General features: G+C 39.6%; 1 protein-coding gene across 2 annotated transcripts in view; it reads right to left on the reverse strand.

Moving 5' to 3' along the window:
* The window catches only part of KATNB1 (katanin regulatory subunit B1), a 1167103-nt gene that overhangs the window by 332388 nt on the left and 814583 nt on the right, over positions 1 to 20132 (reverse strand). For both annotated transcript variants that reach the window (XM_044081511.1, XM_044081512.1), the window contains one exon: positions 12781 to 12857. In XM_044081511.1, coding sequence (XP_043937446.1) covers positions 12781 to 12857 — 77 coding nt within the window. The remainder of the gene's footprint in view (positions 1 to 12780; positions 12858 to 20132) is intronic.

Genomic DNA, 20132 nt, shown 5'->3' on the forward strand with positions numbered 1-20132 from the left:
GTAGCCTGTTTTAGAAATAGAAACAGTTGCACACCTTGTTGTTGGTTGTGACATACTAATGGCAGAAAGAATGTATACTGAAAAGTATAATACTGTGGCAAGACTTGCACTGGGGATTGTGCAAACATTATAATACTGAAGTAGCTGAAAAACACTGGAAACATAAGCCACAAAAGCATCATAGAAAATTATGATGTCTACATCACATGGGATCACCTATCACTAACAGTTCAAAAGACAGATGCAAGAAATCCAGATATAGTGGTCTGTGAAAGGAAGACATCATTGAAATTGCTACACCCAGTGACTACAGTGTTTTGCATAGAGAGAGAGACACACAAAGTCACAAAATATTAGGATTTGCAGGCAGAAATGAGAGCAATGTGGAAGAAAGATACCCAGACAGTTCCAACAGTAGTAGGAGCAACAAGTCTTATAAAAAAGAATCTACAACAGTATTTAGATATGTTACCAATACATACAACTTGGCATGAATTGCAAGAGTTGTCATTAATGCGCACATTGCAGGTACAGCAAAGAACACTTCTAGCTGACATCAAAGATGGAAACAATACTGATTTCATGAACTTTAATCATACTTTGACTTAGAAATGGGGTCCATTCCCATCATAGAATTAGAAACCCAAAAGATTTGGAGAAATTAAAAAACTATGAATACCCTCAGAAGCTATTTCTCCCATAACTCACCCAATGTGTTGATTATATCTTTTTGACCTCATCTGAGCCTGTTGTTTTCACCAGTACTGCTCTTAATCCTTCTAGGGAGGGTTCCTCGTCTTTCACTATAGGCTGCGTCTAGGGCAGTACAGCTTCTGTGGGGTTTTCATAGGTTCATAGGTTCATACTAGGCTATCTGCCCGAGGGCATTTATAAGCCTAGCCCATAGTTTTGTGGCTTAAGCCACCCCTTTTGTATGGGGAACTATACCCATTATTTTGCTGTGCCTCTGTCTAGCAGTGACACTGAGGTAATCCCTGGAGTATATCTGAGATCTCCCATCCATTGGTCAAGATTTCTCTTGAACAAGGCCAGCGAGGTGCTCTGCCTCACATATAGCGGGATTTTGTTCCACAGCATAGGGAGTCTTTGGGTGATGAATCTATCCCTCCAGCACGTCCTATTAATAGCCGTGTCGAGGTTTAAGTCTCCCGCTCTTGTGGCTCTGACGGATCTAGATTTTTTGAGGTGAAGCATATTCATCAACTCTGGGTTTGACACGGCCTTGTATGCCAGGCAAAGGTCACCTCTGAGCAAGCGGTGGCGACTGAATAGAGCTGGAGTTCTTTCAGTCGGGCAGCATAGGACAGATTTTTGAGACCCTTTATCCTTTTGGTGAGGAACTTTTGTGGCCTCTCTAGCTGCTGCAAGTGTCGGGTCAGATACATTCCGAATGGGGCATTGTACTCAATCATTGGTCTGATGAGTGATGAGTATAGGGAGACTATGACCTCCCTTGATCTAGATGTGAATCCCTTCATGATGAGGTGGGCAATGTAGAAGGTCTTCCTAACTACTTTAGCTACATGGGTGTCGAATGACAGGCTACTGTCAACCTGGGTCCCCAGGTCCCTGATAACTTCTTCTGTGCTCAGAGGATTACCACCTATATGGTAGCTAGGGGTAACCTTGTTTTTTCCGAAGGGAATGACTATGCATTTTTTGGCATTTAACTTTAGGCCATGGCTCTGGCACCAGTCATCCGTTTCTGTGAGACCCTTCTGAAGGATATCTGTGTCAGATGTGTTTTCGACTACGGCGCCCAGTTTGCAGTCATCTGCAAACTTTGTCAGCCATAACCCTCCGGTGTTTGCTTGTACTTCAGAAAAGTAGATGCCAAACAAGAGTGGGCCCAGGACTGAGCCCTGTGGGACACCACTTATGACAGGCTTTGAGTCTGACATGGCGCCAGCAACTCTGACCCTGTGGGTTCTGTCACTCAGCCAGTTTGCAACCCATCTTGTGATGTATGGGTTAACATTTAAGCTGATGAGTTTTTCAATGATACCCGAGTGGGGTATTGTATCGAAGGCCTTCGCCAGATCGAGGTAGGCCGTATGGACTGCCTTTCCCTCATTAATGGCTTTGGTGACTGTTTCGAAAAAGTCAACCAAGTTTAAAAGGCATGATCTGCCTTTGACAAAGCCAAACTGGGTTGGATCCAAAGTCTGCAAATTCCCTATGTCTTTATTTATGAGGTCCATTATGATCCTCTCCATAGCTTTGCAGATAAGGCTTGTCAAGCTAATGGGCCGGTAATTTCCAGGGTCTGTGGAGGCACCGCCTTTGTGAAGTGGGACCACAGTCGCAGTGCGCCACTCCCTGGGTATGTATCCAGAGGTGAGACTATGATTAAACAGCTGTCCTAGCTGTGGGTTTAATTCCTCGTTGAGTTCGTGGAGCACACAGCCTGGGACACCATCAGGTCCCATGGATGCTGTGTTTTTTGCTTTGGAGAGAGCAGTTCTCACTTGGGCATTTGAGATGTTTGGGGGGCTGCAACCATTTGGTATAGATATCTCTCCTTTTGGGGGGGGGGGAGTTTGCACTGAACCTGTCAGCCAGTATGTTGGCAATGTCTGTAGGATCAGTAATCTTCACATCATTTTGAACTAGTTCTGAGCATATCTGGGAGTTTCCTCCCAGGTTTCTAACATAGCTAAAGAAGGCCTTATGATTGTCCTTTGAGTCTTTAGCTATTTTTCTCTCAAAATTTGCTTTGGATGATTTTATGAGAGCTCTTAGTTTTTTACTTATAGTGATCAAGGGTGTCTTACCTTGTAAGGATTTTGCTCTATCTTGTAGTAGCTTCCTCCTTTTGTTGTAGAGTTTGTTTATGGCTGGGGTCCACCAGACTGGACGCTTGCCCTTGGTACAAAGAGTCTTTGTTTTGCTTGGGATTGCCTTATCCATGCAGTGCTGCAGGTGCTGGTAGAAGGCATTTGTAAGTGATTCAGCGGCTTGAGTACTGTTTTCCGCTGGCTCGGGGGCCTTAAAGGAGACCACACTAGTCTTTAGAAGTGTGAAGTCGGCGTTTGTGAAGTTTTTACTGTGGTCTTTTTTATTTCAGGTGGGGGTGGGATGAGAACCTCCAGCAAGATTAGTTTGTGATCTGATCTCACCAGTGAGGGGTATACTTCCGGTGTTGAACATTGTGCTCCCATGTTCGTGATGATGAGATCAAGTATGTTTTCTCCTCTTGTGGGGATGGTGACTAGTTGTTCCATGGCATTTGAGTTTATGAATTCCAGGAACTTTTGGGCTAGGGTGTTTGGGCTTGAGTAGTGTTCCCAGTCTATATTAGGGTAATTGAAGTCACCTAGTATGATGGTGTTTGGAGAAACATTTATCCCCTCCAGTGTTTTCAGGAAAGCCATGTGAGGTTCCTGAGTTTGTGAGGGTGGCCTGTAACATGCTACAATTTGCAGAGCAGTCTTGCCTATGGTTAATTGCACCTGGATGGTCTCCGATGCATCGTGCGTTGCCACCAGTCTTGAGGTGTGGGTGTCCTTGATGAATATGGATACCCCCCCCCTCCTTTCTTGGTACTGTCCAGATTTTGGGGCCGGAATGCATGGTACGAGGTAAAACCTGTTAGTGCTGGGGTGCTCTCAGGAGCCTTGAACCAGGTTTCTGTCACAGCACAGACATCGATGTTCTCCATACTGAGAAGGGCCTCGAGTGCGTGCATTTTGAGATTTAGACTTCTGGCATTGAGCAGCATTACCCTTAGTTTTTTTCCTTTTTTGTGTTCTAGGGTGGTAGGTTTAGAATTTGAGCCTTGCCTAAAAAAGGCACTATGGGGGTAGCAAGAGCCTTTGCCAATATCCGGAATCCCAGGGGTGACAGGTGCAAGCCGTCCCTTACGAAGCAGCGTGGCTTGTCCAGCATGTCATCCCAGGCAGACAGACATTGGATCCCCTTTGAATGACACCAGAGTTTAAGCCAATTGTTAAAGCTGATCATCTTATCTCTGTATTGTGGCATCATTCTTGGTGAAGGTAGGATACTGCTCAAGGTCAGGGTCATACCTGCCTGGGCTACATAATCAGAGAGCTCCTCAATGTCTCTTTTCATGTAGTCCAAGGAGGTACGTCTCAGGTCGTTTACACCAGCGTGGACAATGACTGAGTCGTATTTGTACCTGCTGTTGAGAGACCTGAGTGCTTGTGTTATGTGGCGGATTCTAGCGCCCGACAGGCAGCTTACTGTAACTCTCTCCTTACTCAGTCTGGTGAGCGGGACGTCAGTGTGTCTGACTATGGAGTCACCAATGACTAGTGTGTCTGGCATTGTGTTTGGCCTTAAGGGCTGTGGTTGTTTGACACTCTGAGTGTGAGGTCTATGTGTTGCAGGTGTTGTGTTCTGAGGTGGTTCATTTCTTCATTCAGAAGCTGCTAAAAGTAATCCTTCCATTTTCCTTTGAGATCCTGTGGTCCAGCAAGCAGGTTGTTGCTGGCATCCTATATGATGAGTCTCTGATGACTATTTTCTTTATATTTCTGTCTTTGCCTTGCAGCCTGATAAGAGTTTGTGCCATCTGCTGGTAGAGTGCTTCTGATACCTTATTCTTTGCTATTGCAAATGACAACTGCTCTCTTCGTTAGCCAGCCAGTATTCTTTCTCACCCTGCTCTGTCCTTTTCTACATCCCACTTTTTCCTGCACACCTTCTTTCTTTAATGACCTCCTGGACTTCTGCATTCCACCACCAACTTCCCTTATGTACCTTATTTCCATACCTTGATTGGCTACACATTTGTTCTATACTCCTCACACACATTCTTTTAAGGAAATGCCATTATTCTTAAACTACACCTATTCCCTCTGCTTTCTGAGATGCTACAGCCCAGAGTATTCCCTTGAACTTGTGATTTTTCTCCCGTCAACTACCAGGTCTTCAGCCTTGTTTCTGTTGACTTAAAGCCTCCTCTGACTATACTTGCAGCTGGATGTGGCAACCAGTGGTTTATGCTGTTGCTTGTTTCACTGGAGATTACTTTGAAACAGCTTACTGTACCCAATGCCATTTCCTTAATAGGATAACGTCTACCTAAGTTGCATTACGGCCACTCCTGCATGTCATCTTGTGACTGTATCTCTTGCTGAACCATGTGAAGGCCATCATCAAGCCATTTACCAAAAAAGTCTAGAATGGACTCTCCTTTAGTTGTGTTACCCCACCCATGTGGACCAAAGTAGTCCTCATATCCTATTCCATCTCTGTCTCAATATGTGCTTTCAGGTCCCCTACTATCTGTAACAACTCATGTTGTCCTGATTTATCTAGTAAGTCCTGCAACTGCTGCCTGAATGCACTTTTGTCCTCGCCATAACACCCCTGCTGTGCAGCACAGGCAGAGATTATCAATACCATACCTACTCTTACACTGGAGTCTGACTGCCATGAGCCTGTCACTAATGCTGATAACATGCCTCTCTGTTTTCTGAATCATTTCCCTCACCAAAATTTCCACACCATTTTTAGTCTGTCCTCACTCGAGTGGAAGACTCTGGATCCCAAGCCAAGTGGCTTTGTTGCACTGTCCTCCCATCTTGTCTCTTGTATAAACGGGGTGTCCAGTCTCCTCCTTACCATCATTTCATTCACTTCCCGTCAGTGAACATATGTTAAGTGTAGTAAGTTCATGCTTGGCAGGTTGATTGGTTTTATGTCAGCTTGCACTCAGAGCTATCCCAGGTAAACCAACTTGGGCAACTAGATACTGGTCAGCCAGTAGCTTATTGACCCAAGACTACTGAACTTTTTGATGGGCATACACTGGCCAACAGGGGGCACACAAACACCTCCCACTGTTAGCATGGTCCTTGGCTTAGTTCAGAGTAGGTCAGGTCCTCAACTCACTTATCACTTAACATTAACTAACACAACAAACATTAATTTATTTCTTAACTCTGCCTCCTCACAAAAGGAGAAAGTAGAGCATTCTGTTCTCTGCAACCACAACCCTATCACACTGCCTCTGCTGGCTCATTCTATGTGAGAGTAATACAACTGCATACATTTTTTCTTATCTGTCATCAGTTTCACTTCCACAGTAGCACTGTTGTGGCCCATGTGCAGAACTCTGTATTTGTCTACAGAAAATTTCAGTAACTATTTTCTGTTAGCTGTTCTTCCTTAGACTCTCCTTTATTCTCCACTGCTGCATCTTTATGTCATCCATGAAAAAGATGACTCTTAAGGTCTGTCCAGTCACATATAGCTGAATCAAACATACTGAAGAGTACAAGACCAACAACTAATCCAAGTGTTATTCCAACAGTTTACTATTCTTGAGATTATTCATCAACCTGGAGTCCTCTGCCCCTTACCAACTAACCAAGTGATAAATCCAGTTCCTCAATCTAATTCCCATCTCTAATCTCTGCAGCTTTTGTATTCGCTGCTTATAAAACACATTAAAAGCCTTGTTAAAGCCCTCACAGACCACATTAAGATCTGTTGTAAACCCATCACAAGTCAAGTTTGATTTCTAGTTCCTTCTGGCCATGAACTGATGTTGGCTATTATTTTAAGACTACTGTCCTGCAGGGAACTTAAAATATGGATGCACATTGAGAACCTGCTTAATTCTAGCTCTCTCAAACTTAGCAGAGAAAGCCAGTAGAGTTATATTTCTGTGTAAAATTCAGTAACTGGCTAGTAAGTGCACTGCCTGGATGCCAAGAAAAAAGAAATATAGATGATCTGAAAAAAATCAGCTACAAAAGGTGAGGAATAAGCACTGACTGGGAAAAGTATTGCCGCTGTTCCACATAAAGCAGTGCAAGCTTCAGACATGACTTTCAGTAATGTAGAGGAAAGTATACAACAACTGCACACAGACCTGATTAAAATAAGCAAAACACTAATGGAGTACATCAACTCAAACAACAAAAGGTTGTAAAAATGGAAAGCTTTAAACAGATATTCAGATGAGGTGATAAAACTGCAGAAATTAGATGCTGAAATGAAGAAAAGACTGGCTGAATATGAAACTGCTCAAGAAGAGATGTTTCAAAAAATAACAGAATTAGAGGACAGCACTTAGGAGAAACCTGAGATTTTATGCTGTACCAGAGAAGCTGGAAGGAATAGACTGCATTAATTTTATGAAAGCACAAATAAGCAACTGGACTGGAATTCCACAGCTGGGAATGTTAACTGAAAGTGCACATCATGTGTATGCTCCAAACCTGACTATGATAAAGCAACCTATACCTTTAATAGTAAAGATGCAATCCTGCCAGCAGAAGGAGTTGATTCTGACAACCATGACAGAAAGATAAAGTACTAAAAGTGGGAGACAACAGAGTGTTTGTGGAGAATGATTATTCATTGTACACTAGGTAGAAGAGTAAATATATTCCACTATTCAGGGAATGTCAAGAAGCATCCAGGCATAAGATTCAAACTGCTATACTCTTCTATCTAAGAAATATTCTTCCCTGGTGGGAAAAAAAATTTTGATGAAGTACATGCTAAGGAGGAAATATAAAAGTTTGACCAACAAAAAGTGAGATGTTAAACAGAAGGAAATTCTGCTTCTTGTTCTTCTGGTGAAGAAGACCACTGAGAAACTATACCAGTGAAACCTTTTTCCAATGTTTCGATGGCAAATGCTTGAAAGAATGAAAAAAGCACAAGAGTCAATTAGAATAATCGAGAGTATGTTAGAAATGAAGCACAGACAAGATTTGGGATAAGGAGAAGAACAAAATAAGACAATATGGAAATATTAGACTCTTTTTGGACTTTGTTAAACTTGTAGGGGACTCTAAAGCACATGCCCTACTTCACGTCATTAGCATTCAGAAAAATACCTAGGAGAGGGCAAGAGGAGGGAGAAAGTAAACTGTACGTAAAACAAAATTTCTTCTTAATGGTACTATTTTTATACTGTATGATTTTCTTTGCATGCTATAAAGTACAATTTTCTCAGTTATTTTGTAAGTGTAATGGGGATGCTACTGTAAACAGGTTTCTTTCTCCCTTCTCTCTCTCTCCTTTTTCAGTGTTAAGAAATGTCAATACTGCAATGTAAAAAAAATACACAAGTCTGGTTAAAACAGCACGAGAAAAGAAAAAAACAGTACGTTTTTCTCATTCTTGCATAGGGGTATGACTGGATTAAGGCCCCTAGCTTGATATAGTAACAAGTTTTACGGGAAAGCAAGTAAATGAATATTATACAGCTATTTTTCTAACAAATAAATGTATGCTTAGTAAGAATTCTATACCTGGTCCTCATGTCTCCAGAAGGCAATCTGATAAAAAGAAATGACTAGGACATAATGTCCTCTGAACGCATTCAAGTGTTTACTCAGTTTGGAGAGCTATAAAGATAAGGCAAAACCAGACATCACTTAGTTAAAACATAGGCTGCACCATGAATCTCAGCATAGATTACCCTTCTTTTATGTTAACTCAAGTCTTTGAGTGTGGCTGTCAGTCTGGAACATTTGTTCCCATTAGGAGCGTAAAACGTCAATACTTGAAGATGCACATAGTTTTGTGTGTTTATTAAGTTAAAAGGTTTTAGGGGGGTATTGGGGTGTGCGTTTATTTTTTTGATGGCTTTCAATAAAACAAAAAGGTTTGTATGACGTGACATAGGCTCAAATAGATATGACAAGAAACAACTGTATAAAAGATCATCCTGCCAAACAGTGTATACATATAACACAAAAGCTGGAAATAGACATTTAACAAAAAAGCCGTTATACATAAAAGATGGGAGTAATAGCTTTTAAATACAATGATGCTTTCTGTAATATATTTGTCAATGGTTTAACAGATAAATATAAAAAAAGAGTAGTGAACTATATAAAAAACGTAGAGTGCAAACAGCTATGCTACAGGAGACACACTTGGAAAGAACTGAACATGTGCATTTGATAAAAATGTTTTCAGGACAGTTATTCAGCAGAATACTGGGGACAAAGGAAAAGAAGAGTACTTATATTAACTGCAAGAGGAGCTCCAATAGTGATAGAAGAAGATAACGATAATGGCAGATCTGCAGTAATAAGGGGCTACTTGCAAGGGAGGAGGATTACACGGACATGTATTTATATTCCACCAAAAACTGCTAAAATGGAGCTTAAGAAAATTCTGGGAGAAATAATCAGCTTTCAGCAAGGAATATTACTTGAAGTGGGGACTGGAATTTTATTTTGCAACAGTAAAGATGTATCGGGGGGCCCAGAAGGGAAAATATTACAAAGGAGGGTAATTTTTTGAAGAGATTTATGAAAATATTTGACACAGAAGATGTGAATTCAGTACTAGGAGTTCACAGTGAATTTACATATTATTCCCCAATATACAAAAGCTGGAATAGGCTAGACAGAGTTTATATTTCACAGCAACATCTGCATTTAATTGAAGGTCTTGATATGCACACAATAACTATTTCAGATCGTGCGCCAATAATAACTAAAATAAAAACACAGGGTAATGAAATAAAAATGAGACACTGGTACTTTCCCACCTGTTGAAAACAGAGGAATTTAAGGAATGGGTAACACAAATTATTCAGAAACTATCAGAAAATATAAAATTTCTCCAAAAAAATATAGCTACGGAGTAGGATAAAGTTAAAGTGGATTTTAAAAATAGGGTATACATAAAAGAAAGGGAGATATGGTTAAGAAGTAATAAGAATTATTTAGAGGGACTGACAAATGTTGAAGTACTGCAAAATATGGGGAATCTCACAGAACAAGAACAGGAGCAACTGCAGAATGTTAAACAGAAAATAATGGATTACCTCGATAATAAGCATGAGTTTATAAAGATTGCTATTAAGCCACTGCTGTTTGATAACATCTCTAGAGCACAAAAACTTTTAGCACAATGACTCGGGCAACATAAAGTAAAAGGGCTGTCAGCAAGCTTAAGGAGCCTATAACAAAGGAAGATAACAAGAGATCCTATAAAAAGTATTAGAAATATTTCAGAAATTCTAAGAAAGTCTGTATAAAGTAGAGAAATATGTAAATCAAGAAAAGGCACAAATGAAATGTTTATGGAAGAATTAAATATACCAAGGTTAGAGGTAGACGAGGCTCAATTACTAACAGGATAGGAGGAGATGAGATAAAAATGGTGTTGTATAACCAATCTACGGGAAAGTCTTTAGGAATAGATGGTATTTCTGTAGAAGTTTGGAAGCTAGGAGGAAAAAACTGATAAAAGGTCCTGAAAGAAAGTGGTGGTGGCTGTAATACCTAAAGAGGGCAAAGAGCCATCAGATCCAGCTTCATATAGACTAATTTCAATCCTAAACCAAGATTATAATGTGTTTATGTCTATAATGGCTAAAAGAATGCCAAAAGTGATGCCAAAACTGATATGGATCAATGTGGTTTTGTGGAGGAATGGCAAACATTTGACAACATTAACAGAACACTGATGATCCAGAGGGAAGCAGAATGTAAGAAAATATATGCCCCAGGTGGATTGGACACTCTAAATTGGCCCAAGGTGGGAGTGTGTGCATGTGTGTGCTTTCATTGGAAGGCTGGAGGCCAGGCTGGCAACTTGGCACCATAAAAACTCCACTGCCAATCATTCTGCAGAACATTGTTCTGCTTTGGAGACCCCTCACAGGAAAAGCTGAAAGAAGAAGGTGGTGGGTCTTGATGCAGAGAAAGCATTTAACAGAGTAAGCTAGGAGTTTATGAGCAGGGCAATCAAAGCATTTGCATTCCCTGATAAAATTACAAGGTTGATTAGGAGGATATATGAGGGATTGGACTCTGTTTGAGCAGAGGAATTTCCTCTTTGTTATTTGCATTATATTTAGAATCACTGGGAATGGAAATAAGAGACTCAGAAATTCAAGGATACAATTGGTTTGGTAGTCAAGAAAAGCTGGCTCAATTTGTAGATGACATTATTTTATACCTGACAAAACCAGAAAAGGACATTTAAGTGTTGTGGAACATTTTGAAACCATTTCAAATCTTTTTGGGATACAAAATTAATGAAGCTGTAAGTTATGTATGCACACAACAAATTGGTTAGCAATATCCATACTTATGGGGACATGATAAAATGAAGTACTTAGGAGTATGGTTTAAAAAGAATTCTGGTGTGGCAGCCAAGGATATGTGGGAAGAGACTAAACAAAAGATAATATAAAAAACGAGAAATTGGAAGCTCTGTTATATGGATAAGGACAGCAAGATATAAGCAGTTAAAATGTATTTAGTACCTATAGTTTTATACACAGGTCAGGCATATTGTTATCAACCAGAGGAGAAGTTGTGGATAGCAATTAATAAAGAGCTGTAGGATGTTATCTGGGGGAGGAAAACAGAAAGAATCAAGTGGGATAAGCCGATTCTTCCAACAGAACCAGGAGGTTTGGAACTACCTGATTTGAGAGGTATTTCAGAGCTACACAGTTAAGGCTCCTATACACAGCAGAAGCAGAAACCTATAATTCAAAGTGGAAATGGATGATGATGATGATGATGATGATGAAACAGGGAAAAGCTCAAGAAACAAGAAGATACTGGGATTTTGGATGCAGATCCTTAAGGAGAATAATAATAACCACACAGAATAATAATAACCACACAGAATACTGTAGTCATAAAGCAACAGAAAGTATTCTAAAACTAAGCCAACAAGGCAATGGAGAAAGGAGATTCTGCTGATAGGGATGACTGTAATTAGGGATACAGACAATAGGCTAGAGGGAGCTAGACTTTATTGGAGAAAACTGGCAAAAGAACCAAGGTATTGGGAACAAATAATCAGAGAGGGAAAGGTAGCAGAATGGGAAGAGGTCAAGAATTTACTTGGACTGTGGGCTAGAGATTACCTTCCCTGACAAGGATGGATATCAGAGTATAGGCAAACAGAAAGAAATAAGGGGATCCTAAGTGAAAGACCAACACTGGTAGAGATTTAGTAGAATCTAGAATAGAACCTACTGTAAAAAAAGAATATGTAGTACAGCATATAAAATACTTCATGATAACTATAAGAATCAATTAGAGGAGCTTAGAAAGGATTGAGAAGAGATTGGATAAGCAATTCAGAAATAAACAATGGGGAGATATATGTTTATCTCCCAAGTATGTAACAAAACCTATAAGATTTAAAATCTTTGCTTGCCAGTATTTGCATAGGTGTTTTTAATACACCAGGTAGACTCCAAATAAATTTTCCTCAGGTAGACAGCAAATGTTGGAGGTGTGATGGGGAAGAAAGAGTTAATTGGGAACATATTTTCTGGGAGTGTAATAAGCTGGTAGACTTTAAAGATTCCCTGCAGACTACTCTGTTAGAGATATGGGGTGTGCAAACTGGTGTAACTAAGGAAATTATTTTTTTTAGTTAGGATACAGAATCAGAGTTGCCTAGACATAATAAGGCCTTGCTGAAGCTAATTATGATGGCTACCAAAAAAGCACACACTAGAAAATGGAAACCAAAGTCTAAACCAACTCTACTAGAAGTAGTGAGTATAGTAACAGAGATAAAATAACTGGCATTGGGATATGTAGAAAAGGGTAGGCTCAAGTTACATAAAAAATAGGAATTTTGGGAACAACACTTGCAGAGGAGGAACGAGGTTTAGAAGAAGGCAAGATTTGAATGAGCTATGTAATGTCTGACATTGACTAGTGATGTATAATGCTTGCAACTAAAATTATGTCAATATGGTTTGTGATGTATAATGTTTGCAACTAAAATTATGTTGATATGAAAAAGCAAACACAAAAGGAGTGAACTACTTACATTTATCTTGTTTGGTTTTGGAGTCTGAATGTCTGCTGCAAAGCCTGGTTTTGTAGCTTCTTTAACCACAAATGTATCTATAAGAAGAAAATGAGATGAGAAGAGGAAAAAAAGTTGCACAATACTACCTCTTAAGTATAAATAAGAAAGCCTTAACTTGTTTACAAAATTAAGTATAAGCACTGCTCAAGAAAAGAAAATATACAAAGCACTTACCATATCAGAACTATAACAAAAGCACACTTGTCTACTACAGAGATGAGCACACCAGGATTTTCCGTGTGAAGTTGGTAAATTCTGTAGGTTGGCCATCTACAGGTACAATTAACTACATCATGTTAAGTGTCTTTAATGTAGATGATGAAGAAAATGACAAGGTAACACACTTAACTAATGAAAGCTCCTCTGGTGACCCTTTTGCAGGAAGACAAAAACAGTAATATGAATGGCTAAGTAGGCCAAAAGGTTTGGAAAATACCCCAGTGCTTACAGTGGCAAAAAACATCAGTTACACCAGTAAAAGAGGGCTTTGTTTACAGATTTACCTTCTCTGCATGACGGCATCGATCAAATTTAAGTATCATTTCATAGTGCAAGTACAAATAAAGGACATTAAATCATGCAACAGCCTTTCCCTTTCAGCTTTGAGGCAGCTGAAGAAAAAAGAAAAGGAAACTGTTGTGTGAACTTCCATAATGCTGTACAGAGAAATGCACTTTTCTTAATGGGCATCTTGTTTTCATGGAATCCTACAAATGGTGCCCTGCAGACAAAGTAAGTTGTGCCAGTTAAGGTGACAGCAGCAAGAAAAATGATCTTCAGACTACATATTTTAAGTCAGCTGAGGTAGGTAGTACAAAACGAGTTTCACTAAAATTAATCCCACGATCTAAGAAGGCATGGAATGTTCTAAATTTTTATTTATTTTTTTTTATTTTACATTTGTTGACCGGGCTAGTCTAGCTGGATACATATCCATTTTCAGTAGAGGCCCAGGGAGAAAAGCTCCACACAAATACAAACAAAAACAAAAACAAAAAAAACAAAACAAAAACGTATACAAATAAAAATATATCATTACATGGTAAAAAAGGATTAAAAACCATATGATACAGTGTAACATTTCAGAGATCAAAGACAGTTCAGAAAGTTAACATAGAACATAATCTTTCTTATAGAGGTGAATAGATGCACTCTAGTAAGAGAGAAGTACAATAATTTACATCAGACTTGAGGGATTTAAGCAATATATTGAATAAAATTTGGTTTACTGATAGTCTTAGTTACACGACTAATTATTAAATGTTAGGAAGAAGGTAGAAAAGGAGAAAAACAGGGTATAGGTGTTGATTAGTCAGGTTTACTACAAGGACATAGCCAGTGACTTTGGAGGTGATTTTTGAGTTTTTGTTTGAAGAGTGGCAATGATGTAGTTAGTGTTATATCACTAGGTAGCAGATTCCAGCTCCTTCCTGCTGTATTAGTAAATAGAGAGTCACCAGCTGTGTTATTAGACTTTGTTAAGCTGGCAATGAGTTTACTAGAAGAGCGAAGGGAGTTGAGATTATTATATAGGATTAAAAGTTTAGAGAGTATAGGGGTATTATTGGGTTGGTACAGTATTTTGTGGGCAATTGTGAGTTGGGGGATTAACAGATGGTTTTGAAATTCCAGCCAGTCTAGTTGTTTCAGGTTAGAACAGTGGTGAGTTCTAAAGGGATTTCCAGTAGCGAATTGGGCAATATTATTGTAGCAAGTTGCAAGTTTGTTAAGGTTAGTTTTCTTAAGATTAGTAAAAACAGGTGAAGCATACAGAAGAGTTGAGATTAGATGGGAATGAGCGATCTTGGCTCTAGCTGATGTGGTTAAGAAAGACTTAATTCTATATAAGGATCCTATTTTTCTGTTGACTATTTTAATGGTGTTGTTAGTATGTTGATCAAAAGAGAGATTATTGTCAATGGTTATTCCTAACAGTTTGGTAGTAGAATCAGGTGAGATGACAGTGGCATTATTTGAAGAGATTGTGAAGTCTAAGGGGGAGGACCTAGTAGTGGGAGTAAAGAGAAGGAGTTTAGTTTTTTTGGCATTAAGTAGGAGGTAACATCTGGTAAACCACGTTTCTACTGTGTTGAAGATGTTTTGAGTAAGGGAAGAAAGTTCAGTTGGAGAGGTTGCTGAGCAAATAAGGGTGGAGTCATCTGCATATTGAATGCAGGTTGCTTGAGGAATTGCTAAATGGAGATCATTAATGAATAAAGAGAAAAGAAGTGGTCCAAGAATGGAGCCCTGTGGGACACCGATGGTGACAGGTAACAAGGAAGAAATTTGATTTTCCCAGAGAACTGCCTGTTGCCTATTGCTGAGGTAAGATCTGAACCAATTAATGGCTAGGTTATCAAAGGAGAGAGATTCAAGAATGTTAATTAGGATGGAATGGTTAACCATGTCGAAAGCTTTAGAGAGGTCGATGAAGAGAGCAGAAGAGAGAAGGTTGTTGTTGCGGTTTCTATTGACAGTGTCTGTAAAGGATAGGAGGGCGGTGGTAGTACTATGATAAGGCCTAAAGCCATGCTGCCAGCTTGCTATTATGTTGTGGAGAGAGAGATACTGTAAAAGTTGTTGGTGAATGCATTTCTCCATAATTTTTGCTAAGGGTGATAGGAGAGCAATTGGTCTATAGTTAGAGTAATCGATAGAGTTCCACCTTTATGTAAAGGGATAATGTGGGAGACTTTCCAGATGTCTAGGATGGTTCCTTCTTGGATTGTCCTATTTATAAGTATAGATACAGGGTATGCGATTACCTTGGCTGCTTTTTGGAGATAAAGAGAGGGAAGCTTGTCAGCAGATGGGGTACAAGGCTTCAGTTTATGAATAAGTCTATAGATGAGAGAGGTAGAGATGGGTTGTAGTTTAAAGTTATGGGAGGAGTGTGCTAGGTTGATTGGAAGGTTGGAGTTATCAGAGTTTAGTTGTCTAGCTAGAGATTGTATAGTGTCAGTGAAGAAAGAGTTGAAGGTATTTGCAGTTAGGTGGGGGGTATCTGGATCAGCATCAAGAGGGGTGGGAGTTTTAGAGTTACCTGGGGAAAGCAGTCTATTGATACAAGACCAGAACTTTTTTGGATTATTTTGATGAGTTTGTTGAAGTTTACAGTAGTAGTTTTTTTTTGTCAGTAATGATTGCTTTTTTAGTAGTATTTCTAAGCTGGCAGAAATGAAGAAGATCAGAGCTATTTCTATGACATCTCCATTTGGCCCAGACTTTGTTTCTAAGTAGAATTAGATTTTTAGTTTCATTAGAGAGCCATGGGGCTATGTTGGACTTCATTCTGATGGTACGTTTGGGAGCATGTTTGTTGAGAATGGATAAGAAAGTTATATTAAAGTATATTACTGCATTTTCAAGAGGAAGGGATTTTAAGGGGTTCCAGTTGCATTCTCTGAGTTCAGTTTGAAATAAGTCTATGTTAAAATGTTTGGTAGAGCGTATTATTCTAATGGTGGGGAGGTTAGGAAAGTCTTTCTTTTCTCTTGTAATATAAGTCAAAGAGTGATCACTGACATCTGGCAGGGTTCCCACTTTGTAAGTTTGTTTAACTTTGTTTATGAGTATCCAATCTAAGATACTCTCTTTTTTATTAGGTTTATTAATTCTTGTTGTTGAGGTGATGGTTTGGGTGAAACCATGGAGGTTGATATGAGAGGCAGGATTTTCAGCATTGATACTTTTCCAGTCTATGTTGAAATCACCTAAGATTATTGTTTCTTGGGGGTAAGTCGTAGATACCCAGCTGAGAAAGGCTTCTAAAGTGGGTATATTATTACCCGTTGGTAAGTAAATACAGATAATGTAAAGGGATTTCTTGGTGTTAAATTGGAATTTAGTTATGAGGACTTCTACTTTGCTATCCTGGGTTGGATAAGCTGGAAGGGTGGAGATATTAAGTTCATTCTTAAAAAGAATTGCTACTCCACCGCCTTTATGTTTTGATCGGTCAAGTCTCACTATATTATAGCCTTGGGGAGTAATCTCATTGTATTTAGTATCAGGTTTTAGCCAAGTCTCAGTGAGGCAGAGAATATCAAAGGAATGGATATCTAGGAGGGCATGAAGGTGAGATACTTTATTATTGATGCTTTGAATGTTCAGATGTCCTATTAGGAGGGAATTATTGAGTTTAGGGTTAGTTATTTGAAAAGTAGGGTTGGTAGGGCCAGGGTTGGGGTGGATGTCTCCATCTTGTAAGGTGGGATTATTTGGTTTTGTTATTAAGTTGTTTTTTAGATAGGTTTGAAGTTTCAATTTTTTATCGGTGGGTAGGACATGTTTAATGTGGGATAGTCTGTGGTATTTCGGTAGAAGGTAGATAGGAGTGGAAGTAATATTGGAGTGTGTAGTTAGGGGTGTATATGTGCAAGTTGTAGTTTGTTTGTGTGAGTGTATAAGCTGGACATAGTGCAGATTCTCAAAGGAGGTAAGAAGGTAGGCTGAGAAGAGGGTGGTTAAGAGTAAAACTGAAAGTGTAAGCATGGTTAGAGTATAGGGAGCCATCTTTCTGGAGAAGTAAAGTTGTAACTAGAGTGAAACGAAAGGTAGAGGAAGAGGGATTGGGGGAGAGAATAAATAAGGAACCTGCAAATGTAAGAATAAATGTAAGCATAAATAATGCTCAAGTCAGATAATTCTCCACTCCTTTGACTTACTGCTTAAGCAGTCTGTGCAAGTCTTTTGTGCATCTGTCTTAGAATATATAGAAGGCCAAGATGATAAACATGCATCTACAAAACAGTTATTAACTAAACTGTAGATCAATATGAATGTGTATATACCTTTAAGAAGCTATCCAAGGGCTTGCACTAGAGTACAAGTACTGAGCACCTGCGAGAATAACTGCCATTTTGTAGTTAGCTGTTGAGATGAGAACATGTAAAAAATGTAAGCTCTGTTAATTCGCACAGGTAAAAACCACACTCTCCAAAGCCAAGACCACAGCATTCATGGGACCTGACAGCATCCCAGGCTGCGTTCTACATGAACTACAGACCGAACTGGCACCCCACCTAAGTGCCATGTTCAGTCATAAACTTACCTCAGGCTTTGTGCCCACTGAATGGCGCACAGCAACAATCATCCCACTCAACAAAGGGGGAGCCACCACAGACACTGGGAACTACCGTAACATTAGCCTGACGAGCCTGATCCGCAAGGCTATGGAACGTATCATCATGGAACTTATAAACAATGACATTGGTAATCTCCAAACTCTGGACCCCACCCAGTCCGGGCTTGTAAAAGGCAGATCATGTCTCCTAAACCTGACAGACTTCTTTGAAGCGGTCACCAAAGCCGTAGATGAGGGTAAGGTGGCTCACACAGCCTATCTAGATCTCGCCAAGGCTTTCAACACCATCCCCCACTCTGGAATTATAGATAAACTCAATAAACTAGGTATAAATTCCTGTGTCACAAGATGGGTTGACAACTGGCTCACTGACAGAATCCCCACTGTGAAAGTAGCAGACTCCAAATCCGACTTCAGACCAGTGAAAAGTGGAGTACCACAGGGTTCAGTCTTGGGTCCTCTCCTGTTTGGTATCTACTTCTCTGAAGTACAGGCTAACACAGAAGGTCTTTGGCTAGCAAAGTTTGCAGATGACTGCAAACTAGGAGCCATAATAGAAACTCCTAATGATGTGGACATCCTACAAAAGGGCCTCACTGAGACAAATGACTGGTGTCAAAGCCATGGCCTCAAGCTCAATGCCAAAAGCGCATTGTCATCCCTTTTGGTAAAAACGCTGTACCCATGAACTACCACATAGGTGGTAGTCTACTTAACACCAAAAGTGTGATGAGACCTTGGGACACAGGTGGACAGTAGTTTCTCCTTTGATAATCACATTGTCACAGTAGTCAGGAAATCCTTCTATGTGGCACACCTCATCACAAAAGGTTTCTCATCCAGGAAAAAAAAGAGGTCATTGTTCCCCTCTACTTGTCACTTATTAGACCCTTTACAGAATACAGTGCACCTTTCGGTATGCATCTCACAAGACATCTACAACAACTGGAAAGACTGCAGAAATACCTCACAAAAAGGATTACCGGCCTCAAACAGATGCCCTACGCAGACCGTCTCAAAAACTCCAGCTTTACTCCATCGCATATCGCCTACTCAGAGACGATCTCTGCCTAACATACAAAGCTAGGTCAAACCCAGAGCTGTTGGACATGCTCCACTTAAAGAAATCCCAATCCCTGCGAGCTACATGCTCTAGGGACCTAAACCTTGTCACAACAATAAATAGAACATGCTGGGGGGATAGATTCCTGTCCCAGAGACTTCCCATACTCTGGAACAAACTACCTATCTATATCAAACAAAGCTCCTCATTAGCACTCTACAAGAAAAATCAAGAAAAATCTTGATGATTGGATGGGAGATAGGAAATTCATCAGTTTTGTGGCTCTGCTCGACAGGGGCACAGGAAAATAATTTTCTTGGGTGGCAAAAACCAGGGTACCTTTTTGGCTAGGCTTATATAGGCCCTAGGGCCAATAGCCTAGTATCTACCTATGAACCTATGATGTGTTTATATATATTAAAGCATCTAAACGAAACCTCAAGCCTTCTTATTATTTCTGTTAGAGACGAACGAGTGACATGTTGTCAGAAGTGGCATTCTAAAAGGACATAGTGACAGAAATGGCATGTCTAAAGGACATGGGACCAGAAGCGGCATATCTAAAAAGGTCTGAAATCAGAAGCTGCCGAGCAAAGGGGCATGAAATTTAAAACGGCTTGGCGAAAACGATTTAAGGCACTTATCCAGATGCTGGTGGAATACACAGCAGTGGACCATCCCAAAACTATGTATACTTCGTAAAACAGGTCAGAAACGAATTTCAGGTATACATCTTGCTCAGCACTATTTCTTTTTGCATATGAAACGAGGCGTAGAGAACATTTTAAATAATGTTTACATAAACAAATATGTACGATATTGAAAAAAATATTTGAATTACTACGGGAAATGTTTGAAATAAAGTCCACATTGCATACAATTAATAAAATAAAGGGAAACTGCTACATTTTTTGCAAAGCATATGTATTTTCATATTAAGCAAAGATATCAGAGTTATCAGAAGTGTATAAAGTGTTTGCATGTTTGTGCAGTTTTACAGTAAAGTTGTTTTGCGAAGTATAGCCATTACAAGGCATATTTCGGAGAGTACAGCCATTACAGAGCATATTTTGCAAAGCAAAGTATTTCAAAGAGTTTATTGTGCACATCGATATTGTTACAAGATCACAGAATAGTTTGTTCATACAAGGGCCATATTTT

Source organism: Protopterus annectens, chromosome 8.part0, assembly GCF_019279795.1.
Source record: "Protopterus annectens isolate FY-2018-M chromosome 8.part0, PAN1.0, whole genome shotgun sequence".
In the NCBI taxonomy this organism is placed as follows: domain Eukaryota; kingdom Metazoa; phylum Chordata; order Ceratodontiformes; family Protopteridae; genus Protopterus; species Protopterus annectens.